General features: G+C 38.2%; 4 protein-coding genes and 1 non-coding gene across 5 annotated transcripts; 4 read left to right on the forward strand and 1 right to left on the reverse strand.

The window, feature by feature from the left end:
- Positions 1 to 945: 945 nt before the first annotated feature.
- Positions 946 to 2,023, reverse strand: LOC111203371 (ribulose bisphosphate carboxylase small subunit, chloroplastic 2-like). The gene is made up of 3 exons (XM_022697142.2): positions 1,725 to 2,023; positions 1,414 to 1,548; positions 946 to 1,330 (listed from the first exon to the last, which is right to left on the reverse strand). The coding sequence occupies exons 1-3, from the start codon at positions 1,893 to 1,895 to the stop codon at positions 1,091 to 1,093; spliced, it is 546 nt and encodes a 181-aa protein (XP_022552863.1). The 5' UTR covers positions 1,896 to 2,023; the 3' UTR covers positions 946 to 1,090.
- A 2,572-nt stretch (positions 2,024 to 4,595) lies between these two features.
- LOC111208301 (S-protein homolog 9-like) lies at positions 4,596 to 7,300 on the forward strand. The gene is made up of 2 exons (XM_048736903.1): positions 4,596 to 5,808; positions 7,208 to 7,300. The coding sequence occupies exons 1-2, from the start codon at positions 5,515 to 5,517 to the stop codon at positions 7,298 to 7,300; spliced, it is 387 nt and encodes a 128-aa protein (XP_048592860.1). The 5' UTR covers positions 4,596 to 5,514.
- A 7,495-nt stretch (positions 7,301 to 14,795) lies between these two features.
- Positions 14,796 to 14,902, forward strand: LOC125576846. Its single transcript, XR_007315269.1, has one exon. It is a non-coding gene; the product is annotated as a small nucleolar RNA R71 (small nucleolar RNA).
- A 3,002-nt stretch (positions 14,903 to 17,904) lies between these two features.
- On the forward strand, positions 17,905 to 21,569 carry LOC111203375 (ubiquitin receptor RAD23d). The gene is made up of 12 exons (XM_048736904.1): positions 17,905 to 18,140; positions 18,394 to 18,552; positions 18,654 to 18,713; positions 19,649 to 19,704; positions 19,833 to 19,889; positions 20,009 to 20,186; positions 20,307 to 20,459; positions 20,573 to 20,638; positions 20,726 to 20,773; positions 20,853 to 20,959; positions 21,076 to 21,154; positions 21,245 to 21,569. Exons 1-12 carry the CDS (start codon positions 18,075 to 18,077, stop codon positions 21,362 to 21,364), a joined length of 1,149 nt encoding a protein of 382 aa, XP_048592861.1. The 5' UTR covers positions 17,905 to 18,074; the 3' UTR covers positions 21,365 to 21,569.
- Positions 21,570 to 23,150: 1,581 nt separating this feature from the next.
- Positions 23,151 to 24,788, forward strand: LOC111197726 (14-3-3-like protein GF14 psi). Its single transcript, XM_022697158.2, has 5 exons — positions 23,151 to 23,370; positions 23,532 to 24,027; positions 24,106 to 24,228; positions 24,318 to 24,434; positions 24,504 to 24,788. Exons 2-5 carry the CDS (start codon positions 23,548 to 23,550, stop codon positions 24,558 to 24,560), a joined length of 777 nt encoding a protein of 258 aa, XP_022552879.2. The 5' UTR covers positions 23,151 to 23,370; positions 23,532 to 23,547; the 3' UTR covers positions 24,561 to 24,788.
- Positions 24,789 to 25,116: the final 328 nt, after the last annotated feature.

The raw sequence follows: 25,116 nt of genomic DNA on the forward strand, positions 1-25,116 counted from the left end.
GCACAAGCCAAGGAGAGACGTCATTCAGGAACGTGGACACATCGATCCAGGAATAAAGATATTATAATGTAGTCGAATTGACTCGCTGCAGTGGTACTCATTATCCTGGGGTGTTATTAGATTATAAATTTGTATGAAATCTAGTGTTATTCAATTAATGGTCTAATTGGTGATCATTATAGAAACATTATGAATGAATAAGAAAAAAATACAGAGAAATAAAATTATAGGAATGAAAATAAAGATTATTCCTTATCAATTTTCATGAGTAACAAATTTGTTTTGTATTCTTTTAGAATAAAATGAATGAAAAAGAAAAAATATTTCTTATAAATGATAAAAAATAGGAATAGTAAAAAATGCACTATTCTATTTTATTTCTTGGTCAGCAGTTAGGCTTTATTTTTCAAAAGTATGTTTTTTTTTTACAACAACTTTTCAAAAGTATGTTAAAGTCTTGTGTTATTTATTTATTCGTTTATAATAGTACTAGATTCTGACCCGTTTTTTGAAATGACGGATATATTTTTTGTTTTACAAGTGTTTTTAATAATAACTAGAATCTTATGTATGATTTTATGTGTTATATTTATACATAGTTTATGTTTGTATTTATTTAATTATCTATTCAAATTATTTTTCGATATAAGCCATAAAAACTATAATTGTAATTCAAAATACATTTACTGCTACAAATACTTTGTAGGTTTTAGAGAATAACCCATAAAAGCTGCAATGATAATTTAAAATGCTTAAAATACTGGAGATATTCAAAAGATATATATTTTTTCACTCAAATATGTTAATTTTTTATGTATTTGGTCATGTATTATAAAATTTATGTCATTTGTTATTTTTATTATTGAATTTGGAGAACTTCAAGATATATTTTAGTTTTAAAATTTGGACAAAATTTAACATTGGAAATTAACTAAGAAGAAGAAGTGATATAGAAGTTACATATTCATAAATCAGACATTTGACAATCCCATAGAGAATTCTCAGAAACAAAAATTCAAAAAGCAAAAAGGACAGATAATTGGAAACGAAATGAGTGAAGATTATTATATGAATGTTTTAGACAACTAAATTAAGCGCCGGTGAAGCTTGGTGGCTTGTAGGCGATGAAACTGATGCACTGGACTTGACGGTTGTTGTCGAATCCGATGATTCTAATGAAAGCGTTAGGGTATTCCGTCTTGCACTCTTGCACTTCCTTCAACACTTGAGCAGAGTCAGTGCATCCGAACAAAGGAAGTTTCCACATTGTCCAGTAACGTCCGTCATAGTATCCGGGTGTGTTTCCGTGTTCACGGTATACAAATCCATGCTATATATACACATGAAAATATAATTCAAAATTAGAATTTATCTTTTGTAATAAAGGATATTGAAAGCTTTTATTTGTATTACTTCCAATTCGAATTCAACACAAGGAATCCACTTGTTGCGAAGAAGATAGTCAACTTCCTTAGCCAATTCGACGTCAGTAAGATCAGGAAGGTAAGAGAGAGTCTCAAACTTCTTCTTTCCGACTGGTGGCCACACCTATAAATGGCATTTCCAATTAATAAATATTAGTTACATTATATATATACTGATTACACACATCTTACCAACTCAAGCTACGTTACATAGCTATTGTTTAATTGGATTCATGTTGGAATGTACCAGTTTCATATCACAAAGAAAAACGGCCTACAATGAATTCGAGTGATATTTACCTTCATGCAGTTAACTCTTCCTCCATTGCTTGCAATGGAAGTAATGTCAGTGTTGGTCTTGCGAGTGACTGGGAATGCAGCGGATGACTTCAAGCCTGTGAATGGAGCAACCATGGCCGCTTGAGCCGGTGAGCTAACCACGGTGGCAGAGGAGAGCATAGAGGAAGCCATTACGTACTAGTTCTTCTCTTCTTCTTCTTCTTCTTTTTCTCCTTTCTTTTACTTGCTTGTCTATTGCTTTGGTCATCTTTATATAGTGAGAACGGCAAGAGACAAAAAGCCCTAGTAATAAATGGGTCCAAGATTCATGATAACGTCGTTGCCTGCCACAGGATTAAGGAAAGGTGTTGACACCCTTATCAATACAGACCACTATGATAAGGCCACGTGGCAGAAAATTCCATTATCTTATCGTTTCTTGTGAGGGAATGAGTGAATGTGTATGGTTACTGGTGTCCACTTGAGTCGATGCTTTTGTCTCCTTCCAATTGGAAAAAAAAGAATCAGAAGCCTGACCTACTTTTAATGGTTTGAACCTTATGTTCAATTGTGTAAGATTCAGTTTGGCATGTACATCGATTCGGTTAGTTAGTTCTCAATCAATATTTAATTATTAATACGAAAATGATTTGAATCAAACATGTAATTTTCCACAATACATTACTTAGAAAAGTTATCACTAATAATACAAGGACATCATTAGTTATAGTTCAAGAGTTTTTGTTGGAGGTGGACTTCACACTCTCATCAATGCCCGATCCGATTCTATAAAGAGCCCAACAAATTCAAAAACCCAAAGATAAAGGTAGCCCGGTTCATTATATGATAAAAGACAATAATGCGATCTACGTGACGAGCTCACGCCCATGCTTTGGGAAAAGTATGTTGACTCTGTCATCAAGTAGGAACAATACAGTCTGATTCGTATTTAATACATTGAGACGAAGCAAGCTGCATTCGCATCGCATGGAATATGTGACTTTAACTGACATGGTTGAATATGTGACCTCATCAGAAAGGATGGTAAGGTGTTTATTGTCTCATTCGGACCATCCTGCGACCATAAAAGAAGAGTTTTGTCGACCAAAAAGATCAATTTTCTCTGAAGAATTTGCGTAAGAGCATTGCGATTGTTACAAAAGATTATAAAAGCTTCCGCAAAAGATGTCATCGATTTCCCTAGTTCTAGCCACCAAAAACCTTAAATCTAGTTGAGTCGCAGCTCGATAACAACAAACGAAACGATATGAAAAATTTTTTTGTTGATTTTTGGACTGAACCTTATGAACTGCATGTGTGAGTTCGTCTAGTAATTGAGTGCATGACATAGGAACTGAGCATATCGATTATAATGTCTAAATTCCTAAGTGCAGAAAGTTCTTAGAGTCTAAGGAATCATCATTACGTTCCTCGCCTTGGCTCCCCTTATATATACCTTCAAGGTTGGTCGTCTTTCCTTTACTGCCCCTGATTTGAGTTTATCTTTTCGCGGAAATACTTAATTTTTCTCTATCTTCATGATTATCCTACAAGACTTTACATTTATCTTCTTTCCCGAATATTCGATACACCGTCATAGTAACTTGGACTCATTCTCGTCCAAAATAGCAAGTGGGCTTTTGCTCCGTTTTAGGTCTTTTCGGGCCTTTTTGACTTAAGTGTTTTTTTACAAATTCTTTGAGAAATCATCCTTGGTACGACGTCGGTTTTACGAGATAATGCAAACCAATCGTATAGCCGAGATAACTGTGGTTTTAAGTTAACCGTTACCATTTAAAACGATTGATTCAAAAGCGATTAAACCTATACAAGAGTTACCCTGGCAAAAAAGAAGCAAAAACACATGGTAACAATCAGACTTTGCAATACAATTAACTCCATGAACGAGCTGATGGAGAGATTACAGGAGCAGTTTAATGGGTCATATGAGCCACATAGCCATAAGGGAGCTGAACTTTCAGCGCTTCCTTGCTACATTGATGGAATTAATGATATGCCTATTAATTCCCTTGAAAGCCACCAGAGGAGGGAGCAGGATCTGATTATGAAGCATAGTGTTTCTCTGCTGCCATATGGTGTATGCAAGGGCCTGAATCACCATCATACGCAGGACTGATGGAGTCGTGGCCGTAGAAGAAGAAGCCCACAACATGAGGTCTTGCCAGTTGGATAGAGCTGGGATCGGGTCTCTGATTCTCCGTTTTATTTCAGACCATAAGACCCCGGCATAGGAGCAAGAGAGCATCAGATGGTCCCTAGTTTCCTGTTGGGTAGAACATATACAACAGGTCGTATGAATCTGCATACCCCAAGAGGCAAGTCGACTTCTTGTAGGCAATCTGTTAAGATTTGTAACCCATATATGAAAAGCATGCTTAGGGGTGGCACCAGTAAACCAGATATGCTTTGCTATGGCCTGGATAGGGGCTCGAGGTCTTAGGACTCCTAAGTCTTTGAAGAAGAGAAAACTGGGCTTGATTGTCCATTTGTTGACCAGCTAAAAGTGTCAGGTCCTCTATCCAGAGAAGGCATAGGAAAGCTTGTAAGGAAGGCGTGTAGAGCGACTTCCATGTCTGATCTTGGATGTGGCAACCTCCAGCCTTGCACGTCATATGCATCAGCCACCGACGAGTCAATATGAATCCTCAGGTTGTGGGTGCCATTCCTACCAAAGACGTTGATTAGAGGGCCAAGGGGGGTCCATCTATCATACCAGAAACTCGTGTTGAGGCCGCTGTGAACTTCAGCAGTAAGAAATCTTGATATTAGATCTTTGAGCCGAAGTATGCAACGCCAATTCCAGGACATGAGAGGTGATTCCGTTTGGGTCCAGAAGCTGTAGGAGGTAGGGCAATTGTGATGACGATGCCAAGCCACCCATAGAGAGCTGCTACCTGAAAATAAAAGCCACGCAAGTCGCAGTAATAAGGTGATATTCCATAGTTTAAAGTTTCTGAGGCCAATGCCTCCCTCATCTTTGGGTAGGGACACAGTCTTCCAGGAAATCTTGACGTTAGCACACCTATCTGTTGTGCCTGACCAGAGGAAACACAAGCATAACGATTCGATCTTTTTGATACATCCCCTTGGCAGGAGAAAAGTCGAAGTCCAAAAGTTAATTGTTCCCATAATGGCAGTTTTGATCAGTAGGGAGCGACCAGCAAAAGAGAGCGACTCAGTGGTGGGGCGCCATCTACAATGCTGTTAATCATAATAAGTTCAAACTCGTTCGGTGTTGTGAGTCTGCTATATCAGCTTGGGATAAGTTGAAGAAAACCAATGAAATTATATTCCAGACCGGACATGCTTGTCAAACGTCTTGAAACTTATTGAAGTTTGAGATGAAATCTTTGAGAAGAACTGAGTAGGACAGCAAGGAACTTGCCATTTTTTATGAGTTTACCATTCGGTGGTAGATGTTTTACGTACCAACCGACGCTATAATGAGATTCAATGTGTTTAATTGAGACAGTAACTAACATATTATACACAATTACCGCTATTGATGCATATCACTAATGTTAACTCTGAACGTTGTAATTTTTTTTATCAAACGTATTAGGCTTTAATTAGATGCAAAACTGTTAAAGCGATAAGGACACGGAAAATAGCAAAAACTTTAAACGGATTCATAGTATTAGTCAAAACAAAGATGTTTAAAATAGTCAAAAAACGGAATGCCTATCTAAGTGATGGTATTGTATATAAAGACATCATGCCTCATATATAATTATCTACAAAAAAACTTTAAAATAATTATAGAAGACGGTCATTTCGAACAGCCAACACAATGAATCGTCTCTCTTGTTTTCTGCTCGTCATTGGACTGTGCGTTGGGTTGAGTAATGCATATGAGAAAAACTCTGTACACTTCAAGAACTCTCTTGGTCGTAACAATATCTTGAAGATCAATTGTTTATCAAACAACGACAATCTAGGCTTCCACTTTTTGCGGCCTGGAGAAACCTACGAATTCAGTTTTCATGATAGTGTTTTTAAAACAGAATTTTTCTGTGACCTATGGCAAGGGCCTAATTTCAAGTTCCATGCAGGGTTCACGGGATATGAAGGTGGTGGTCTCATCGTTTTTTTTTTTTTTTTTTTTTTTTTTTGATAAAATGTGAATTTATACCAAAAAATGGAACATTAGTAGAGTTTACAAGAGCTAGGATTAGCAGGAAGTTACAAATGGCTCAAAAAAAAGGAAAAAACCATATTGGAACTAAGGTGGGACTTTGCAGTGAGAATTACTCATATTGGAACCATAGGGAGAGAAGTCCTTGGCAGCGCCCATGGGAAAGTCGAGCAAGGAGAGTGTCCCGAATCTGTCTGTCTAGAGACTTGAACAAAACAGAAGGGGGTTGAGTAGTACCATTGTGAATGCGGCCGTTCCTTTCCCTCCAAAGGATGGAGATGAGAGCTTGGACGGCAAGGCGATTCAGGGTGCGGGAGAGACCGTGAGGTGGAGAGAGCAACCATTGCATCAGGTCTTGCCAACTGTTAAGCGTGAACCCCGTCTGACCAAGCCGCGGGAGCAGCTGAGACCAGACCTGAGTAGAGACAGAACATTGAAGGAACAGGTGATCTCTAGTCTCAGCCGATTGACCGCAAAGAGAGCAAGATGGGTCGATAGCTGGGTTCCATAGAGCCATCCTGGTCTTGAGTGGGAGACGATCCAGGTTGCAAATCCAGAATTGAAACGCATGCTTAGGGACTGCGAATTTAAACCAGACCACTTTCTTCCAGTTAACCTTAGGCGCAGAAGGTCTTAGAAAGTTCCAAGTCTTTTTAGTCGAGAAGACAGATGAGCGATTTCCCTCTGTTCCCCAAGTAAATGTATCAGAGCCTGAAACCGCAACAGGAGGTTGGAGAAGCAACAAAGTCCCTCTGAGATGAGAGATGGGCTCGTTGCGACACCGAGCAGAAGGTAACAGCCAACCAGATTGTCCACAACCTTCAGCGACCGTCGCTTTAATATTAATTCCCATCTTCATAGGACCATCGAAACCAATAAACTCAATAAGCGGCCCATGATGAGACCAGTTATCGAACCAGTAGCTAGCAGATCTACCATCTCCCAACGAGCAGCCCAAGAGCTGCTTTGCTAGGGGACGTAGCGACAGAAGAGCTCTCCAAATCCATGAGTCACTCTGCTTGGCTTCAATTATCCAGAAATTTGTGCGCTTCAACCGATGCTCTTTGTTCCACGCCACCCATAAGGATCCACTGTTAGAGAAGAGTAGCCATACTAGTCTCAGAATTAGGGCCTTGTTCCACACAGAGAAGTTTCTCAACCCTAGACCGCCTTCCTCCTTTGGGAGACAAATAGAGTCCCAAGCAACCTTTGCGTGGGCTTCCTTCAAGCTATTTCCGGACCAGATATATCTCCTACATAAGCGTTCAATCTGCTTCAGGCATCCCTTTGGAAGAATGAAAGCCGAGAGCCAGAAATTAACCAAGCTATAGATAACTGAGTTAACAAGCTGCAGCCAAAAAACTTTTGGGATGCTAGAGAAGATGGAATTTACTTCACACATGGCCAAAAAACGCCCAAGTTAGAGTATAATTGGGAATAATTATTAGCTCACTTTTCTTTTAAGTTTACCAAAAGTAATTTTTTTCTTGTGTATTGTGAAAGAATACCTTTGTTATAAATTATCAAAGGGCACCTTAATAATATTTGCGTATCTTGTTATATAAATGAAAATATTTGTATGATTTAAAAACCCTCTCCAATCTCCACCATCTAAGATATTCTCAATCGATCCAATCTGAGAAGGTTAGAAAATATAACAGATAGTCACTTCTCAAACGGTCAATGTATTATCCTCCTCATTCGTCGTAATTTCAACAAAAATATATGTGGTAGGCGATGGAATTCGTTTTTGACGAAATAGTTTTACATTTTCCGGAAGAAAAAAACGGTTTTACATTTTATAGGAAGTCTTTAGATGAAGACGTTCATCAAAATTGTTAGCCAAGTGTTAATTCTCTATTTCCATTGTGAAGCTCAAGTGTAGTGCCAGTGGGGAAGGGTTTTTATTTGAGAGTTTGTTTGATCCTAATTTTTTTATTAAGTTGCATCTTTGATGATATCTGGACACCATTACCGATTTTGAGGGGCCTGTTCTTATTATTTTTTTTGCTTTCTTATCGGTTGATATCTTTCCCTGATCATCACAGTGACTCTTCGAAGCAATAACTTTAAAATTCAGTGCTTATTGACATTTGTTACTTTTTATTTTCTATATTACCTGCAGTGGTTTGCATACGCTTTGCGCAGGAATTTTATGTAAATCCGTGTAATTTTGATTTTCATTTTCTTGTTTTGTTTTATGTTGTAAATTAAAACTTTGATTTGCTAATTGTGTACACTATTTTTGTTGTTTTTTTCTATGTTCATTCTTCAAATCTCAATGAGTACCTTTTCTAACATCTTTATTAGGGATGGACTTTCGGTATCCATTCGGTTTTGGGTCTATTCAGGTTTCGAGTTTTAGGCGTTATAAATTTTAGCCTCATTCGAATATATATGAATTTTGGTTCGGATTTGGTTCGGAACCTCGCGGGTTCGGATCATCCGTTTAAATGATTTCTTAAAATTTAAAATTCATATATGCTTTAAATTTCTCAAAATATAATAATAAAATAATATACAACATATAAATATGAATAATATATGCCAAATACCTAAATATTTGGATAGGAAATCAATAGATATTTCAAGTATTTGTGGTATTTTGAGCATCGTTTAGCTATATTTTTCTTTTTAACGCTGATTTATTACGATCTTACAATTATGATATAGGAAAGATTACATAGACGATTCGACAACTGACAATACTACATGCCTTATGAAGACATACGCCTAACTGCATCACCTGAACCGTCCTATGAAGATCCACATTTGACCAGATTTACTTGCACCATGTTGAAGATCCCTTGCAAGCCTTTTCTCTGTAGTCTGCATAATTGTTTAATAAACCGCGCTCTCCGGAACTTGAAACCTAGATTTCGTGTAATCTGCAATAAATTGCATAGTCTGGGATTCGAACCCGAGACCTGGGTGTAGAAGCCTTTAAACCTTAACCAATAGGCTACGGTGCTTCCACACGTTTAGCTATATTAGACATTTACTTTTGACTATTTATATCTATTTTCAAGTATTTTGGAAAACTTCAAAATATTTTATATATTTTAGATATTAGGGGATTTACCAAATATGAGTCAAAACTTGATTTTGATTGCAAAAGTATACCCAAACTTGAATCAAATGCAAAAGTAACTCAAAAGCCTTGTGAAATTATAATCAGCCCCTTGTGACCAAACAAAAAAAAACATAATTTATTTTTACGAATATAGCGCCGCTAAGTCTTCTGAATCTTCTGAGATTCTGTTAAGTCTTCTGGACAATGTCCACAGAAGTCATCTGATATAGTTGATCTTAAAAATAATTTATAAATTTTGTAAAAAATATTTTGATAAGCGAAAATCAAAATCATGTAACTATAAACAGTTTTAAGTGATATAAATTTAGATACACCAAAATTTGAATCTGTTAATATATCTAACCAATTTCAGTTTAGATTCAGTATTACGTTTTCGGATCCGATCCAGTTTGGTTTTCCAGTGTTTTAAAACCAAACCGACCCAGTAGTTGCACCAGGTTCGACCATGAACCGGTCAAGCAGCCGGGTGGGATAAAGTTGGTTCGGCCATGAACCGGTTAACTAATCGGATTAGATCTCAAAGTTATTAAACTTTATAAAAATTATTAAAACTATCAAAAATATATAAACTAACCATATGAACAAAAATAAGTTTATATGTATAATGTTTTGTATTTGATATATATTTATATTTTAATCATGTTTAATATTTACTAACCTTGCTTTTAAATTTCAATAGTTAAAAGAAATTAAACCAGGCATGACCCAGTAGAAAATATTGAACTGTGACACAGTAATTATCTGATCCAGTTTTGAAACTGTTGGGTTTTTCGGATTCGGAATTTTAGTCCAGTCCTTAATCTTTCATTACCAAAAAAACTCCAAAATTTTCTTCATCTGCTAGCCGAAACTATCTCCTTGTAAACCTCAGATTGCTTTGTCTGTTATATGATTCTCTGTCAGAGACCTTATATGTGAAAAAACTAGCTTAACTAATACCTTTGAGTAATCTTTTGCTCCTCTTTTGAGAAGATTACTCACAAAAGAAATCTTATAAATATTTATTAAAATTTATGAATCATTGATGTTAGGAGTTTTCAAGGCTCCTAAGACAAATGTTGTAGTATAGAAGATTATCGAACCAGTTCTGAGGGATATCAAAGCACTGAGAATGCAAGTACTCACTTAATCTAAGTGCAACCAATGATTTAGATGGGTTTTAAACTATGACTAAAACTAGAAAGCAATAATAGAATGATACTTTCTTGACTAAAGGGAAAGAGAACTCATGGGTATAGGGATTAGACCTTGGGTGATCAAGTATCGAACTAAGGATGGCAAATGATCAATCAAACTATCAACCTTAAGCCTAGACACAATTCTAAGCAAGCTCTATGTCTAGATGAATGCTCATTTGCTAACATATCTCAAACATCAAATGTCTTTGGTTGAATAATATGAAAGCAATCATTACTAACAAGTCTATTAGCTATCTTAGCATCTTTAACAACAAATGTCTTTGGCAAAGTATACTAAAAGCCTAGGAGAGTTGTCTCGGGCATTTCATCGAACACCTTTCGGGTGAGAAATGCCTAAGGATCAAAAACTGAGTGGCCAACTCAGAAGATGCATTATGATTACTCTACTAGCAAGGAAATATGAATGATCTACACTAAAACATCCTAGCTCTAACCTAATCACCCTTAATCTCCCTAACCCATGAATTCCAAAGGTGATTACTCACTAATCTCCATGATTCCTCTTAAACCCATATTGGATTTCAGATTAATCATGTAGAGAAATAGATAAGAAATCAACAAGAACACAAGAACATAACAAATCAAAACCCAAGAGATGAACTTCTCAAGAGAGTTCTTGTGTCTTTCTCAATAGATCAAAGATAAAAGATAATCTGCCACTGGTGGCTACAAAAGATGTTTAAAACATAGGTTTTTCCAAGTGCAAAACGTGCATAATAAATTGCAAAAAGGTCCTTAAGAAATCATGATTTTCGGCAGCAAAATAACGCGGAGCGACTTGCAGGTGTCGCTCCGGGAAATCGCTCCAGGGCCGATTTTTGGTGTCTCCGGGCGAGAGGTCGCGAGCGACTTTGGTGTGTCGCTCCAACGGGTCGCTCTGGATCGGGAGCGACCTTGGTAGGTCGCTCTGAGAGGTCGCTCCAGGCTTCGCTTCGTGTCGTCTCTCCATAAAGACGCGAGCGACCTCGGGGTGTCGCTTTGGGAGGTCGCTCCGAGAGGGGTGTGAGATGCGAGCGACTGCACGGGGTCGCTCTAGCTAGGTCGCTCTGAGAGGTGCTTTGGAGCGACCTCATGACGTCGCTGCGGAACCTCGCTCCCATGCTCTGCTCGTCCAATGATCACCTGTTTCACGTCCTTTAAGCTCCAAATGCATCCAAATGTTCCCAAGAACTCCATGTGGCACTCCAACACCTAATGAGGACAATGAATGCAAAATGCAACCTAGACATGGCTAAATCCTAATCTATATGATGAAAATGCTAATGGATGAATGGATAAAACAATGCAAATATGCAAGATATCAACTCCCCCAAACTTGTTCTTTTACTTGTCCACAAGTGAACTTTCTAGAACTCATAGGGAGAGAGGTTGAAGGTGGGAGCACATAGCCAAAAGAAACACAACTAGCACACTCTCTTATTACACTCTAGCTTCTCTAGGCCTATCTTAACTCTTTTTGTTCTTACACTCATCATCAAGCATCCACACATTCAAATCAACCAACTCTCACATTCATTAAGCACAAAACATCAGGTGAATTCTTGCAAATGGTCAGTTGGTCCAAGTCATTTGGTTGGGTAAGGGAAGGCTTTTATTCAAGTGATTCAAGAGGTTCAAAACATATGATCTTTAAGGTGGTTTACTCTCAAAACAAGTAGCCTTGACATTGCACATAATATATCTAAGAAAGGGACCAACTCATGCATACAATGCTCAATCTCCATTGTTCTACCTTTTCCCAAACATACAAATCACACAATCATTTCCCAATGTCAAACCCTACTCACATCTCTCACCAAAAGATCCTAAGAACTTTAACTCCTTCTCTTTGAAATCTACAAGGGATTTTTCACAACCTCAAAACATTTCTTAGCTCCTAACAACTTTGCTAGCCCCCTTTTTCTTTTTTTTTTTTTTTTTTTTTTTTTTTTTTCTTTTTTTTTTTTTCGATTTCTCTTTTTTTTTTTATATATTTTTTTTTTTTTTTTTTTTTTAGGTTGGGGGCCAAGACTTTTCAAAACTAGAGCTAGAGGTTCTCTACTTATCCCAGAAAATCGATTCACTTAAGCACAAAGAGTCTATCCTTTTTATTTTTCATTTCTCCCAAATCATGATCACAACACTCACCCTCCCACCTATAGCTAGACAAAAGAGTGTCCAATCTAGCAAAAATGAAGATCAAGCATTGTCGTTCCCGATACTCTCAACATTATGCGCATGTAAGACTTTCCGAAGAAGGCCTCACTCATCAAACAATGAAAGCTTAAAAGGAAGGAAAGGTTTTGGGAGTGGTCTACCACTAGAGTTTGTCAAAAAGATTGGCATAAAAGATGTGACAACTCCAGTGTGTATAGCCATGACTCAGTACACAAGGGACCCTAAGCAAGAAGCATTAAGTTCATTCATTTCTAATAAGGTTGTAGTTGGCTTCAAAGACTGAGTTTCAGCAATCAACAAGTTTCAGGAAGAGTTTTCAAGGCTCGAAACATACAAGTCTTTTTGAGAGGTGCAAAAGCTAGTCAAGTGCAACGTAGTGTTCTTTACAAGGCATTCAAATCATTGCTCCCAATGCAAGTGAATGCAACCTATATGCTCTAGACTCTCCTAAAAATGCAAATGATGCAAACTAAATGATTGATTTTTTTTTATCTATGCAAATAGGTATGCCATGCATGACTCAATGAAACAACATCAAAGCAAACATGATCAAATACTTGGTACCTCCCCCAAACTTGAGTGACACAGTCTCTGTGTCGTCAAGTAGAGAGAGAGATACCGAAAAGAAGACTAATATGCAAAAATGAAATGGTATATACAAGGGAGTGTGGTGGGTTACCTTCTATAGGGAATGAGTAGAGGGAGATGCTCCCTCCTCGTCGTCCTCAGGTGGTAACTCTTCAAGGTGCTCATCAGCAGGGGTGTCCATCTCTTCAATGTAGAAGGCTTGCCCGAACACAGTTGGTTTCCTCATTTTCCTCTTGATGTCAAAGTGGAGGATGTTCTCTTTACCCAAATGGAGATCAATCGTGCCCTCCTTCACATTAACAATAGCTCCTGCTGTAGCTAAGAATGGCCTTCCTAGAATCAATGGATCTTGAGCCTCCTCACCCATCTCAAGCACCACAAAATCTGTAGGTATCTCATACCTTCCAATCTTCACAGGGAGGTCCTCTAAGATGCCCACAGGATACTTCACTGAACGATCAGCTAACACCAGAGAGAGTCTACACTTCTTGTACTGAGTGAATCCAAGCTTCTTTGCAACAGACAAAGGCATCAAGCTGACACTAGCTCCCAAATCGCAGAGACTTTTCTCAAATACCATAGGTCCAAGAGCACAAGGTAGTGTGAAGCTTCCTGGATCCTCTAATTTCTCTGGAACATCAAGCCTCTGGATGATGGCATTGCACTCATGGGTAAGATTCATCATGCTTTCCATCTCCTTCTTCTTTGCAGCTACAACATCTTTCAGGAAATTGTTGTATTGAGGAATCAACATGAAAGCATCGATGATGGGCATTGCAACCTGAGCTTCACTCATTTGCTTCTCAAACAGAGCTTTGTATTTCTCTAGCAGCTGCTTCTTGAATCTACCAGGGAATGGAAGTTTGGGTTCATAGGGAGGAGGAACAAAAGAACTTTCACTTGCTGGAGTAACAACTTCACCATCCTTTACTGTCTTCTTCTCCTCTCCAACCTTTCCTTTACCTTTGGCTTCCACTATCTTCTCCAAGATCTCGTCATTGATCTTCTCATCAACAATCACCACTTCATCATCTATGTTGATGGCAACCCCCTCACCTAATTTCTCAGCATCCTTGGTGAGGGTTCTAGGAGGTAACTGCTTACCACTCCTAAGGGTGATAGCTTTGGCCTCCTTGGGATTTTGGTCAGACTTTCCAGGTAGAGATCCTTGCTGGCGATTTTGGTGAGTGTTCATGGAAGCAAACTGATTCTCTAAATTCCTGACTGTAGAAGCAAGGTGTGAGAATTTGTTGTTGAGCTCATTGTAGCTCCCATCAATCTTGGTATGAAGGTTCTTCAACTCATAACCAATATGCTTCTCACTTCTAGTCTGAGACTCCAAGATTTGTTTCAGTAAGGTATCAGTGCTGCTCTCTTGAGGAGCAGAGAAACCAGACGAGGGGTTTTGCTGAGGCTGATAGCTGCCTTGCTGGCTGTTTCTAGGCGGATAACCACTCTGTTGGTTGTTGGGATAAGATTTCTGTTGGTAGTTGTTGTACTGAAAGTTGGGCTCCTTTTTGTACCAGCTACCATTGTTGTTGATGAAGCACAGCTCTTCCTGACCTTCCAAACCCTCAACCTCATGGACAATAGGTGGTGTCTCTTGGCTTGGGTTACCAACAAACTTCAGCTGCTCTTGGGTTGCTTTTTCAGCAATGAGTAGGTCGATCTTGTCTTCCAAAGCTTTGATCTCTTTCCTCGTCTGCTTATCATCTGTTCTACTACCTCTGTCGTGGTCTCCACTGTAGACTGCATCACTCTTTACCATGTTGTCAACCAGCTCTTCTGCATCCTCCTCAGTTCTCCCCAAGAAGAACCCATTGCTAGCTGTATCCAGTCTGGCTCTGTACTTAGGAAGAGCACCACGGTAGAATGTGCTCAGTAAGCTCTCCTTAGAAAAGCCATGGTGTGGGCATTGAGCTTGGTAGCCCTTGAATCTCTCCCAGGCTTCACTGAAGCCTTCCAAGTTCTTCTGTTGAAAGCTGGAAATCTCGTTTCTCAGCTTAGCAGTTCTTGAAGTAGAGAAGAACTTCTCCAAGAATGCGTTCTTGCAGTCATCCCAAGTAGTGATGGAGTCACTGGGTAGAGACTTCTCCCACTGACGTGCCTTATCCCCCAAAGAGAAAGGGAATAGCTTGAGCTTTAAGGCATCTTCGGACACACCATTGGTTTTTGACAACCCACAGTAGCTGTCGAACCTGTCCAAGTGATCAAATGGATCCTCTAGAGCCAAGCCATGATACTTGTTGTTCTCGATCACGTTGAGGAGTCCTGATTTGATCTCAAAGTTGTTGGCTGCCACAGCGGGTGCTCGGATTCCCAATCTATGACCATGAATGTTGGGGCGGTCGTAAGTGCCAATGGGTCGAGCTGCTCGCTGTTGGTTTTGAGGTATGTCTCCCATATCAGTACTCAATCTCTGCAAGTGAGCCTGTTGCTCTTCTTCTCTTCTATTTCTAGCACACTCTCTCTAAAGCTCTGATGTCTGCAGCTATTGGAACTAGGTTTGATGGACCCCTGCTCCTCAAGTTCATACACCTGTAGATTAAAGGGAGGTGAAGAAAGAGAATCAGTAACAAAAGAAAATAAAAATGACTTAGTCTCAAGCAAGTGACTAAATCTCAATGTTCAAATCTACTCAGAATTTGGCAACGGCGCCAATTTGATGTTAGGAGTTTTCAAGGCTCCTAAGACAAATGTTGTAGTATAGAAGATTGTCGAACCAGTTCTGAGGGATATCAAAGCACTGAGAATGCAAGTACTCACTTAATCTAAGTGCAACCAATGATTTAGATGGGTTTTAAACTATGACTAAAACTAGAAAGCAATAACAGAATGATACTTTCTTGACTAAAGGGAAAGAGAACTCATGGGTATAGGGATTAGACCTTGGGTGATCAAGTATCGAACTAAGGATGGCAAATGATCAATCAAACTATCAACCTTAAGCCTAGACACAATTCTAAGCAAGCTCTATGTCTAGATGAATGCTCATTTGCTAACATATCTCAAACATCAAATGTCTTTGGTTGAATAATATGAAAGCAATCATTACTAACAAGTCTATTAGCTATCTTAGCATCTTTAACAACAAATGTCTTTGGCAAAGTATACTAAAAGCCTAGGAGAGTTGTCTCGGGCATTTCATCGAACACCTTTCGGGTGAGAAATGCCTAAGGATCAAAAACTGAGTGGCCAACTCAGAAGATGCATTATGATTACTCTACTAGCAAGGAAATATGAATGATCTACACTAAAACATCCTAGCTCTAACCTAATCACCCTTAATCTCCCTAACCCATGAATTCCAAAGGTGATTACTCACTAATCTCCATGATTCCTCTTAAACCCATATTGGATTTCAGATTAATCATGTAGAGAAATAGATAAGAAATCAACAAGAACACAAGAACATAACAAATCAAAACCCAAGAGATGAACTTCTCAAGAGAGTTCTTGTGTCTTTCTCAATAGATCAAAGATAAAAGATAATCTGCCACTGGTGGCTACAAAAGATGTTTAAAACATAGGTTTTTCCAAGTGCAAAACGTGCATAATAAATTGCAAAAAGGTCCTTAAGAAATCATGATTTTCGGCAGCAAAATAACGCGGAGCGACTTGCAGGTGTCGCTCCGGGAAATCGCTCCAGGGCCGATTTTTGGTGTCTCCGGGCGAGAGGTCGCGAGCGACTTTGGTGTGTCGCTCCAACGGGTCGCTCTGGATCGGGAGCGACCTTGGTAGGTCGCTCTGAGAGGTCGCTCCAGGCTTCGCTTCGTGTCGTCTCTCCATAAAGACGCGAGCGACCTCGGGGTGTCGCTTTGGGAGGTCGCTCCGAGAGGGGTGTGAGATGCGAGCGACTGCACGGGGTCGCTCTAGCTAGGTCGCTCTGAGAGGTGCTTTGGAGCGACCTCATGACGTCGCTGCGGAACCTCGCTCCCATGCTCTGCTCGTCCAATGATCACCTGTTTCACGTCCTTTAAGCTCCAAATGCATCCAAATGTTCCCAAGAACTCCATGTGGCACTCCAACACCTAATGAGGACAATGAATGCAAAATGCAACCTAGACATGGCTAAATCCTAATCTATATGATGAAAATGCTAATGGATGAATGGATAAAACAATGCAAATATGCAAGATATCAATCATCATAGCTTGAGAACATGAAACATAATGAATTTATCATTGGTGAACGGTTTGAAAGTCATGCTTGGTTATAACATGCTTAGTATACTGCAATTTTGCAAATATAAATATATTTTAATCATTTTATTTTTAACTTGCAAAAAACAAAAATTAAAACAAAAAGAAGTAAAAGTTAGAGAAAAAGAATAGGATATCACTAAACCAAGTTTTTGTTCCAAAGTAGCACTCAAGGCTCAAAGTCACAAAAATAAGTTTCATTAAAGAGGTAAATATACACTTATACCCCTTGGGTTAATTAATCCAAACCTTAGGGTTTAGAGTTAAGGGGTGGGGTATTGGAATTAAGGTTTAAAATTTTATAAAAAATAAATACTAAAATAAAAAATTTTAAAAACAGTTTCAAAAATTATTTTTAAATTATAAAAAGAAAATTTGAAAAAAATAAAAAAAAATTGAAAAAAAAATTTCAAAAAAAAATTATAAAAATTTCGAATCTGAAAACATATAATCTGAAACTATAAAAAAAATTTCTTTTTTTTTTTCATTTTATTTATTTTATTTATTTTTATTTATTTTTGTTTGTTTATTTAGTTTTAAACTAAGGGTATTAAGGATATTTAACCATTTAATGAATATCATTTTTATAACTTTTTTCTTCTAATGTCATTTTTGAGACATAAACTTCAAAATGTGCTATTATTAACAATTGACCTAAAAGTTAACCTTTGAGTAAATATCGCATATGCCAATATTTAAAAAAGAAAGTTCCAAACCCAAGCAGTAGTAATTCAGTTGATTCTAGGGGAGGCTACAATCAGCTATACAAATCTCCATTTAATCATATGCTCCCTTCTTAATCCAACGGACTAAAATCCACAATCGTGTCTTCTTCTACGCATCACTATCGTTTATACACGAAAGGAGAATAGGCCTGCGTGTAGCCGATTATTTGATAACTAGTGTTGATACATAAGCAGACTCAAGACCCTCTCTCTCTATACTCTTTGGTTCTCTCTCTCTAAAAGAAGAAGGATGAAGATTTTCGTGAAGACTCTCAAAGGGACAAACTTCGAGATCGAAGTGAATCCGGCGGAGACGGTAACCCTAATTCCTGAATTAGAGAATATCAGCGTTCTAATTACTTTCATTAAGTCTGATTCTACCTTGGGTTTGAGATAGTGAATCTAGGCGTCACTCTGATTATGCCCATCGATTGGAATCTGAATTAGGGTTTTTCGTTCCGAGTCTGAAAGCTTAGTGCTTTGGGTTGAACTTGGTGATCTTAGATTATTATGTTAAAAGTTAATCATACTTAGCAGATGGGTATTAAAGCTTTTGTTTTTTGTTGCAGATCTCTGATACTAAAAAACGTATAGAAACTCTTCATGGTGCGCAATACCCAGCTGCTCAGCAGATGCTGATCCACCAAGGAAAAGTTCTCAAGGATGAGACTACTTTGGAAGAGAACAACGTTGTTGACAACAGTTTCATTGTTATCATGTTGTCCAAGGTGTCATCTTCTTTCTTTTTGGGTCCACCCTTTGGATTAGCTTAGCAGGGATTCTCACTAGTTTCTGGTTCCTAACTCGTTGTATGATTGGTGAAATAAAGGCCAAGGTTTCTTCAAGTGGGGCATCAACTGCATCTGCTCCAGCACCTAGTGCTACTCAGGTGCTGTGTTTAAAAAGGCGCATGGCGCTCCATGGCGATGAAGTATGTGCCTTGCGCCTTGCGCCAAGGCGCATCGAGGCGCTCGCCTTGAAGACCACTTGAAACTGTGATTAAAAAAAAAACTAAATTACTATGATGATGAACATGCAAATAAAGCATTCAATTACGTAAAAAACATGCAAACACAAACTATACCATAAAGAGCAATAAAATACATGTTAAAAATGAATTTCAATATATATTAGATTTGTTTCAGTTACAAACAAAGATTATACATCAACTTGATCACAGGAGTCCTCAAGCTACAATATACTAGTAAGCGTCAATTACGTAAGCGTCAATCACTTACTGTATAAAAGAAAAGAAGCACCAAAATTACAGAGATAAACAATCGCAGTGCATTCTAGACTGTAACCAAGAAACCCAAGTAGTCATAATAATAAGAAGAAGAACCTATGAGACTAGAGAAGAGTAGATAATACTCTAACCTTAAGCAAAACACTGTGAGATCTATGTTTTGTGAGAATTTTTGACGTTTAGTTTTAACTTTGAAGAGGGAGCTAGGGTTTTGGTGAGTATTTTTGACGTTTTGTTATAAGATTGGTGAATTAGTTAAAGCAGGGTTTGGTTTCGTACCTGGTTTAGTGTCGGTTAACATAGGGTCTCCAAGGCGCGCCTTTGCATCGCTTTTGAAGGCACCGCCTTATGGCCAAAGCGCACTAGGCGAGCGCCTTAGGGACCATACCCTCGCCTGGGATGTGCATGGCGATGGAGCTATCGCCTGAGTGCGCCTTGCGCCTTGGCGCATAAGGCGAGCGCCTTTTTAAACACAGCTCAGGTGAATAAAGTTTTATTTATTTTGCTATGGTTTACTCTGGTGTTTGAGTCTTTCTCTCTGCAAGTGATCACACTACTGAACTGCTTTGTTTTTTTAGGCTCAACCTGCACAGACGGTAGCTACACCTCAGGTTGCTACTCCAACTGCCTCAGTGTGAGTTCCAAGCCTTCTCTCTCATTAATTTACCTCAGTTTGGAAGAGGAATTGTCAGGTTCTTGTGTTGATGAGTCCCTCTATATACCGCTTTGCTAATTTGTTGTACTTTTTCGTGCGTTTTACAGTCCAGAGCCTACAAGTGGAGCTGCAACCGTTGCAGCACCTTCTGCAGCAGCTGCTTCGTAAGTACTGTCAGAAGTGCAATATATTCATTATTTATCAGAACTACCATAGATTTTCGAATCTGTCTTTCCTTGTTTGATCATCATATGACTTCTGTTTTTTTTTCTGCTGAAAACAGGACTCAGACAGATGTTTATGGACAAGCAGCGTCGAACCTTGTTGCTGGAAACAATCTAGAGTCCACTGTTCAGCAAATTCTTGACATGGGTGGAGGTAGTTGGGACCGTGACACTGTTATCCGTGCCCTGAGAGCCGCCTTTAACAACCCTGAAAGAGCTGTCGAATATCTCTACTCAGTATGTCTCATTCCACTTCTTGATTCTGGTCACATCTTCGTTAGTTATACTTAACTTTGGTTTGCCACAAGTCTAGTATGCTTTGATCAGTCTGTTGAACATTTGTTTGATACATTTCAGGGAATCCCTGCTCAAGCTGAAATCCCACCAGCCCCTCAAGCCCCAGCTACTGGTGGACAGGCAGCAAACCCTCTAGCACAGACCCAACAAGAAGCTACTCCAGTGCCTGCAACTGGTGGTCCTAACGCTAATCCGTTAAACCTGTTTCCCCAGGTAGTTTTTCTTTTTTTTTGAATCTCAAAGTAGTATATAATTGACTCGTATCATTTTATTTCCTTGCGTTTGGGCTCGTTTGTTGACATCCACTCTTGTCTGTCTTCACTCAGGGCATGCCCGCTGCAGATGCTGGTGCTGGAGCTGGTAATCTTGATTTCCTACGTAACAGTCAACAGGTATCTTCATATTCTTTTCCATTTGAGTAAAGAAATCTTCAACCTGTTCCCCTTACGGTAATTGCAATTTTTTTGCCAATTCTTCAGTTCCAAGCCTTGAGAGCTATGGTACAAGCAAACCCGCAAATTCTACAGGTACGTATATCCCCACCTCTGTTTAATTCTGTTTTGACATCACATAAATGTTTTCCGCTTATAATGTTTTGTTCTGCAGCCTATGCTTCAAGAGCTCGGTAAACAAAACCCACAGCTTGTGCGACTCATCCAAGAGCACCAGGCTGACTTCCTACGCTTGATAAATGAACCTGTCGAGGGAGAAGAGTGAGTTTTATATCATCATTCATTCATTCTCCTATACATTTTTCATTTATTCGGTTGTCCAACAATTCATCCAATCCAAACTGAATTTTCGTTTAACTCACCAATACAACCTCCAGGAATGTCATGGAACAGTTGGAAGCAGCAATGCCACAAGCTGTGACCGTCACACCTGAAGAGCGTGAAGCCATTGAACGGGTTTGTTCCCTCGTTTTCTTTTCATTTGTACTTGAACTCGAACTGTAGACATGTAGTACTTATGTCTTGTATTGAAATTTGGGTGCACAGCTTGAAGCGATGGGGTTTGATCGTGCGATGGTCTTAGAGGTGTTCTTTGCGTGTAACAAGAACGAAGAACTTGCAGCTAACTACCTTCTAGATCACATGCATGAGTTTGAGGAACAATAATGGAAAGAAGAAATCCATTCCTCCTTCCTAAACTCAGAGACCCATCTTTATGTTTCTTCTTGTTCTTCATTTGCTTTTATGAGATAATCTATCTTCTCCGATGCGTTTGACAAGTTTCATGTTTTTATGTTCATGGGAGTTGATGTGTTTATGTTACATTTTTAAAACTTATCATATTATATCATAGCTTTATCTGGTTTGAAGACGTTCCTTCTTTTTTATAACGTTGAGCTAAAAACCTGTCTAATGGTTTCAGTTGTAAACTTGCACCATTTATTTGACCACTAGAGCAATATTTTGGTCGTGTTTGATTCACCATTAAGAAGCCCTCAAATTTTAAAGTTCTTTGCAATCCAAGAAACCTTCGAATTTTGAGGGACTGAATGACGAAACTTTAGTTTTCAAAACTTCAAAACACTTTTCAGTTTAGTCTTCATAATTTTGTAACTTACATATAACGTATACTAATATTAATTTCTTATCACTTTAAATCATTATAACTACATTTCATCTCAATTTCAAATATATTATATATATTACTAATACGAAAAATATATAAATATCTTAAAATAAAAATAAAAATAATATTTTTTAAAATATTTTTTTTTATTTCACATAACAATTATATTACATTGAACAATATATTACAAATTAATGATTAAAGTACAAGAATATATATATTTTACAATAAAGATCACCATGTTACTAAAAAAAAGTATTGTATGATATAATGACAATATATATTATTAAATAAAAGTACAAATATAAATTGACCTTAAAAGTTACAGCTTATTTACATCACAATGCATTTATGATTTTTTTCAAACGGTGAATTTAAAATATAAAAATATAATGTCTAAAATGTAAACTAAAAATTTCTTTTAAACAGTGAATTTTCTGCATGCTTGCAGCCAATCCTGACCTATTTTCAAATCCTCTGAGGATTTGAAGCACACACTAAACATATTCTACTTTCTCTTCGATGAAAATCAATAGATCATCAGCAAAAGAAAGGTGCGTCAATTTTATTTTTTTGCAGTTTGTGTGGTATTTGAACCTTGTTTGAGTTGCTACGACATTGAGCATATGAGAAAGACAATTCATTGCAATAACAAAGAGGTAGAGAAAAAGTAGACCCTCTTGCCTGAACCCTCTTGTACCTTTAAAATACCCATTGACTTTAACATTCGCAGCTTTTATTATTGTTTAACTTTAATTGTTAAGTTTCGGAAAGAAAGAGTATGTTCTTACCGGCTTATGGCTCTGAAAAACTTGTATTTTTTTAGCTTTTGGTTTGAGAAGAACTTTTGGTTTTTCCTGGCTTATATACTTTCAAATTCTGGAAGCACAATAGCCTAATTGTTAAGGTTTAAAGGTTTCTACATTCAGGTTTGGGATTCGAATCTCAGACTATGTAATTTCTTGCAGATTACAAGAAATCCGGGTTTCAAGTTCCGGAGAGAGCGATTTATTAATGCAGACTACAGAAGAAATGTTTACAAAGAATCTTCAGCATGGTGCAAATAAATCTGGTCAGGAATAAATCTTCATAGAACGGCTCAGATGATGCAGTTAGGTATAGATGTTCATAAAACATGTAGTATTGTCGGTTGTCGGTTGTCGAATCGTCTAATCTTTTTCATAAATGAAATGTCATAATAAATCACCGTTATAAAAAATATGGTACTTTCAAATAAAAAATTGATTAAATCTGGTTTTTCGAACGTACTCAATGTTAACCAAATAGCCCATTAGTTGGCCCAAGTGTCAGCACATCATCATTCTATTCTATAAACTAATCTTAACAGCAAGCAGCATGCCAGGACGCGTGTCTGGTCGAGGCCTCAGTCACCTTCAGCATCCGACACTTGTCAGCCAACTATTGGATAACTAAACTCAACGCCTCGAAAACAGTGTTATTCCATTTCGCATTATATCAGATTCAGTTGTTCTCTCCATATTCCAAATTTCAAACCACCACTCAGATCTTTAACGAAGAACAAAGGGTAACCCTCTGATCTATTCCATATTGTTGTATAGATCTTGTGTTTGATTGAATCATTCTTGAAATCGATTCGCTGTTTTCATTGAGGATCATAGATTGATTCAGTGAATGATTGTGTAGATGTTGATTTGGTTTCATTAAACTATCTTCGTTGCTCTATAGATTGTTGAAATCGAAGATGTCATCATCATCACGTGAAGAGAATGTGTACATGGCGAAGCTAGCGGAGCAAGCCGAGCGTTACGAAGAGATGGTGGAGTTCATGGAGAAAGTTGCCAAATCCGTTGACAACGAAGAGCTCACAGTTGAAGAGAGGAACCTTCTCTCCGTCGCTTACAAGAACGTGATTGGAGCGAGGAGGGCTTCGTGGAGGATCATCTCTTCCATTGAGCAGAAGGAAGAGAGCAAAGGGAACGAGGATCACGTTGCTATCATCAAGGACTACAGGGGCAAGATCGAAGCTGAGCTTAGCAAGATCTGCGATGGAATCTTGAATGTTCTTGAAGCTCATCTCATTCCATCTGCTTCGCCTGCTGAGTCTAAAGTGTTTTACTTGAAGATGAAGGGAGATTATCATAGGTATCTTGCTGAGTTTAAGGCTGGCAACGAGAGGAAAGATGCTGCTGAAAGCACTTTGGTTGCGTACAAGTCTGCTCAGGTTTAGTGATTCACCACCCTTCACTATATTCATTATCTTTCTGTGGTTATGATTGATGTTGTTGTTGTTGTTTGACAGGACATTGCCACTGCTGAGTTGGCTCCCACTCACCCGATCAGGCTTGGTCTTGCACTCAACTTCTCTGTGTTCTACTATGAGATCCTTAACTCGCCTGACCGTGCCTGCAGCCTCGCCAAACAGGTTTTCTTTATACCTATGTTACTTAATGTGAAACTGTTATGGGAATTTTTTTTAACTTTTCGGAACTTGATCACATTATGGTTGTGTAGGCTTTTGATGAAGCAATCGCTGAGTTGGACACGTTGGGTGAGGAATCGTACAAGGACAGTACACTGATCATGCAGCTTCTCAGGGACAATCTCACTCTCTGGACTTCGGACATGACAGTAAGCCTTTGACACAATTTAGATTCATAGCCTTGTTTGCTTTGTCATTGATAGCTTTGTGGTTGATAGGACGAAGCAGGAGATGAGATAAAGGAGACGTCGAAGCCAGAAGGTGCTGCAGAGTAAAGCTGAAGACTGAGGAAGTGGTTTTATCAAGGTATAAACTTCCTAGAAGGTTATGTGATAATTCTGAGTGAGGGATGGTAGCTCAGAACTCGTACCAGATACACTTTTATTGTTTGTTTTGTTTGTTTGAAAACCACTTTGCGAATTTGCGATTGATTCCTCCTTTAGGTTCCTCGAAATTTTCTATTTTTCAGTGAAATAAAAACCTGCAGTCTGCTCTTTTTCTAATTTTCGGTTATGGATTTTGACAAGTTTAAACACGTATTTTTCGTGAGAGTTATGATGATATTCCCGATTAAAAGATGCCTAGTAGTTGTCAAATTGATGAACTTCTCAAACATTCCTTTAACCATACGCATTACCGATCCGCCAATGATTTTGGTCGATCGAATTACAAGTTGTAATAATTTAACGAATAGCATAGTTATTGAACTGATGATATATGGGCGTTTAATTTGGATTTGTTTTAGAGTATTTAGTATGGGCATAGAGATAGCAATATATGGGTATAAAGATATAAAAATTTGGTTGGCTTTTTTTTTCAATATATAAAATT

This window comes from Brassica napus, chromosome A7, assembly GCF_020379485.1.
Source record: "Brassica napus cultivar Da-Ae chromosome A7, Da-Ae, whole genome shotgun sequence".
Classification (NCBI taxonomy): Eukaryota; Viridiplantae; Streptophyta; class Magnoliopsida; order Brassicales; family Brassicaceae; genus Brassica; species Brassica napus.

Bases quoted from the DNA above. Each gene is read 5' to 3' on its own strand.
- LOC111203371 (XM_022697142.2), bottom strand. From the start codon at position 1,895: ATGGCTTCCTCTATGCTCTCCTCTGCCACCGTGGTTAGCTCACCGGCT. The intron at 1,549-1,724 runs GTAAATATCACT...TGCCATTTATAG, and splicing joins GAAGAGTTAACTGCATGAAG to GTGTGGCCACCAGTCGGAAA. The intron at 1,331-1,413 runs GTAATACAAATA...GTGTATATATAG, and splicing joins GTGTTGAATTCGAATTGGAA to CATGGATTTGTATACCGTGA.
- LOC111203375 (XM_048736904.1), top strand. From the start codon at position 18,075: ATGAAGATTTTCGTGAAGACTCTCAAAGGGACAAACTTCGAGATCGAA. The intron at 18,714-19,648 runs GTGCTGTGTTTA...TTGTTTTTTTAG, and splicing joins CAGCACCTAGTGCTACTCAG to GCTCAACCTGCACAGACGGT. The intron at 20,774-20,852 runs GTACGTATATCC...TTTGTTCTGCAG, and splicing joins CAAACCCGCAAATTCTACAG to CCTATGCTTCAAGAGCTCGG.
- LOC111197726 (XM_022697158.2), top strand. From the start codon at position 23,548: ATGTCATCATCATCACGTGAAGAGAATGTGTACATGGCGAAGCTAGCG. The intron at 24,229-24,317 runs GTTTTCTTTATA...ATGGTTGTGTAG, and splicing joins CCTGCAGCCTCGCCAAACAG to GCTTTTGATGAAGCAATCGC. The intron at 24,435-24,503 runs GTAAGCCTTTGA...TGTGGTTGATAG, and splicing joins TCTGGACTTCGGACATGACA to GACGAAGCAGGAGATGAGAT.
- LOC111208301 (XM_048736903.1), top strand. From the start codon at position 5,515: ATGAATCGTCTCTCTTGTTTTCTGCTCGTCATTGGACTGTGCGTTGGG. The intron at 5,809-7,207 runs GTTTTTTTTTTT...TGAGTTAACAAG, and splicing joins ATGAAGGTGGTGGTCTCATC to CTGCAGCCAAAAAACTTTTG.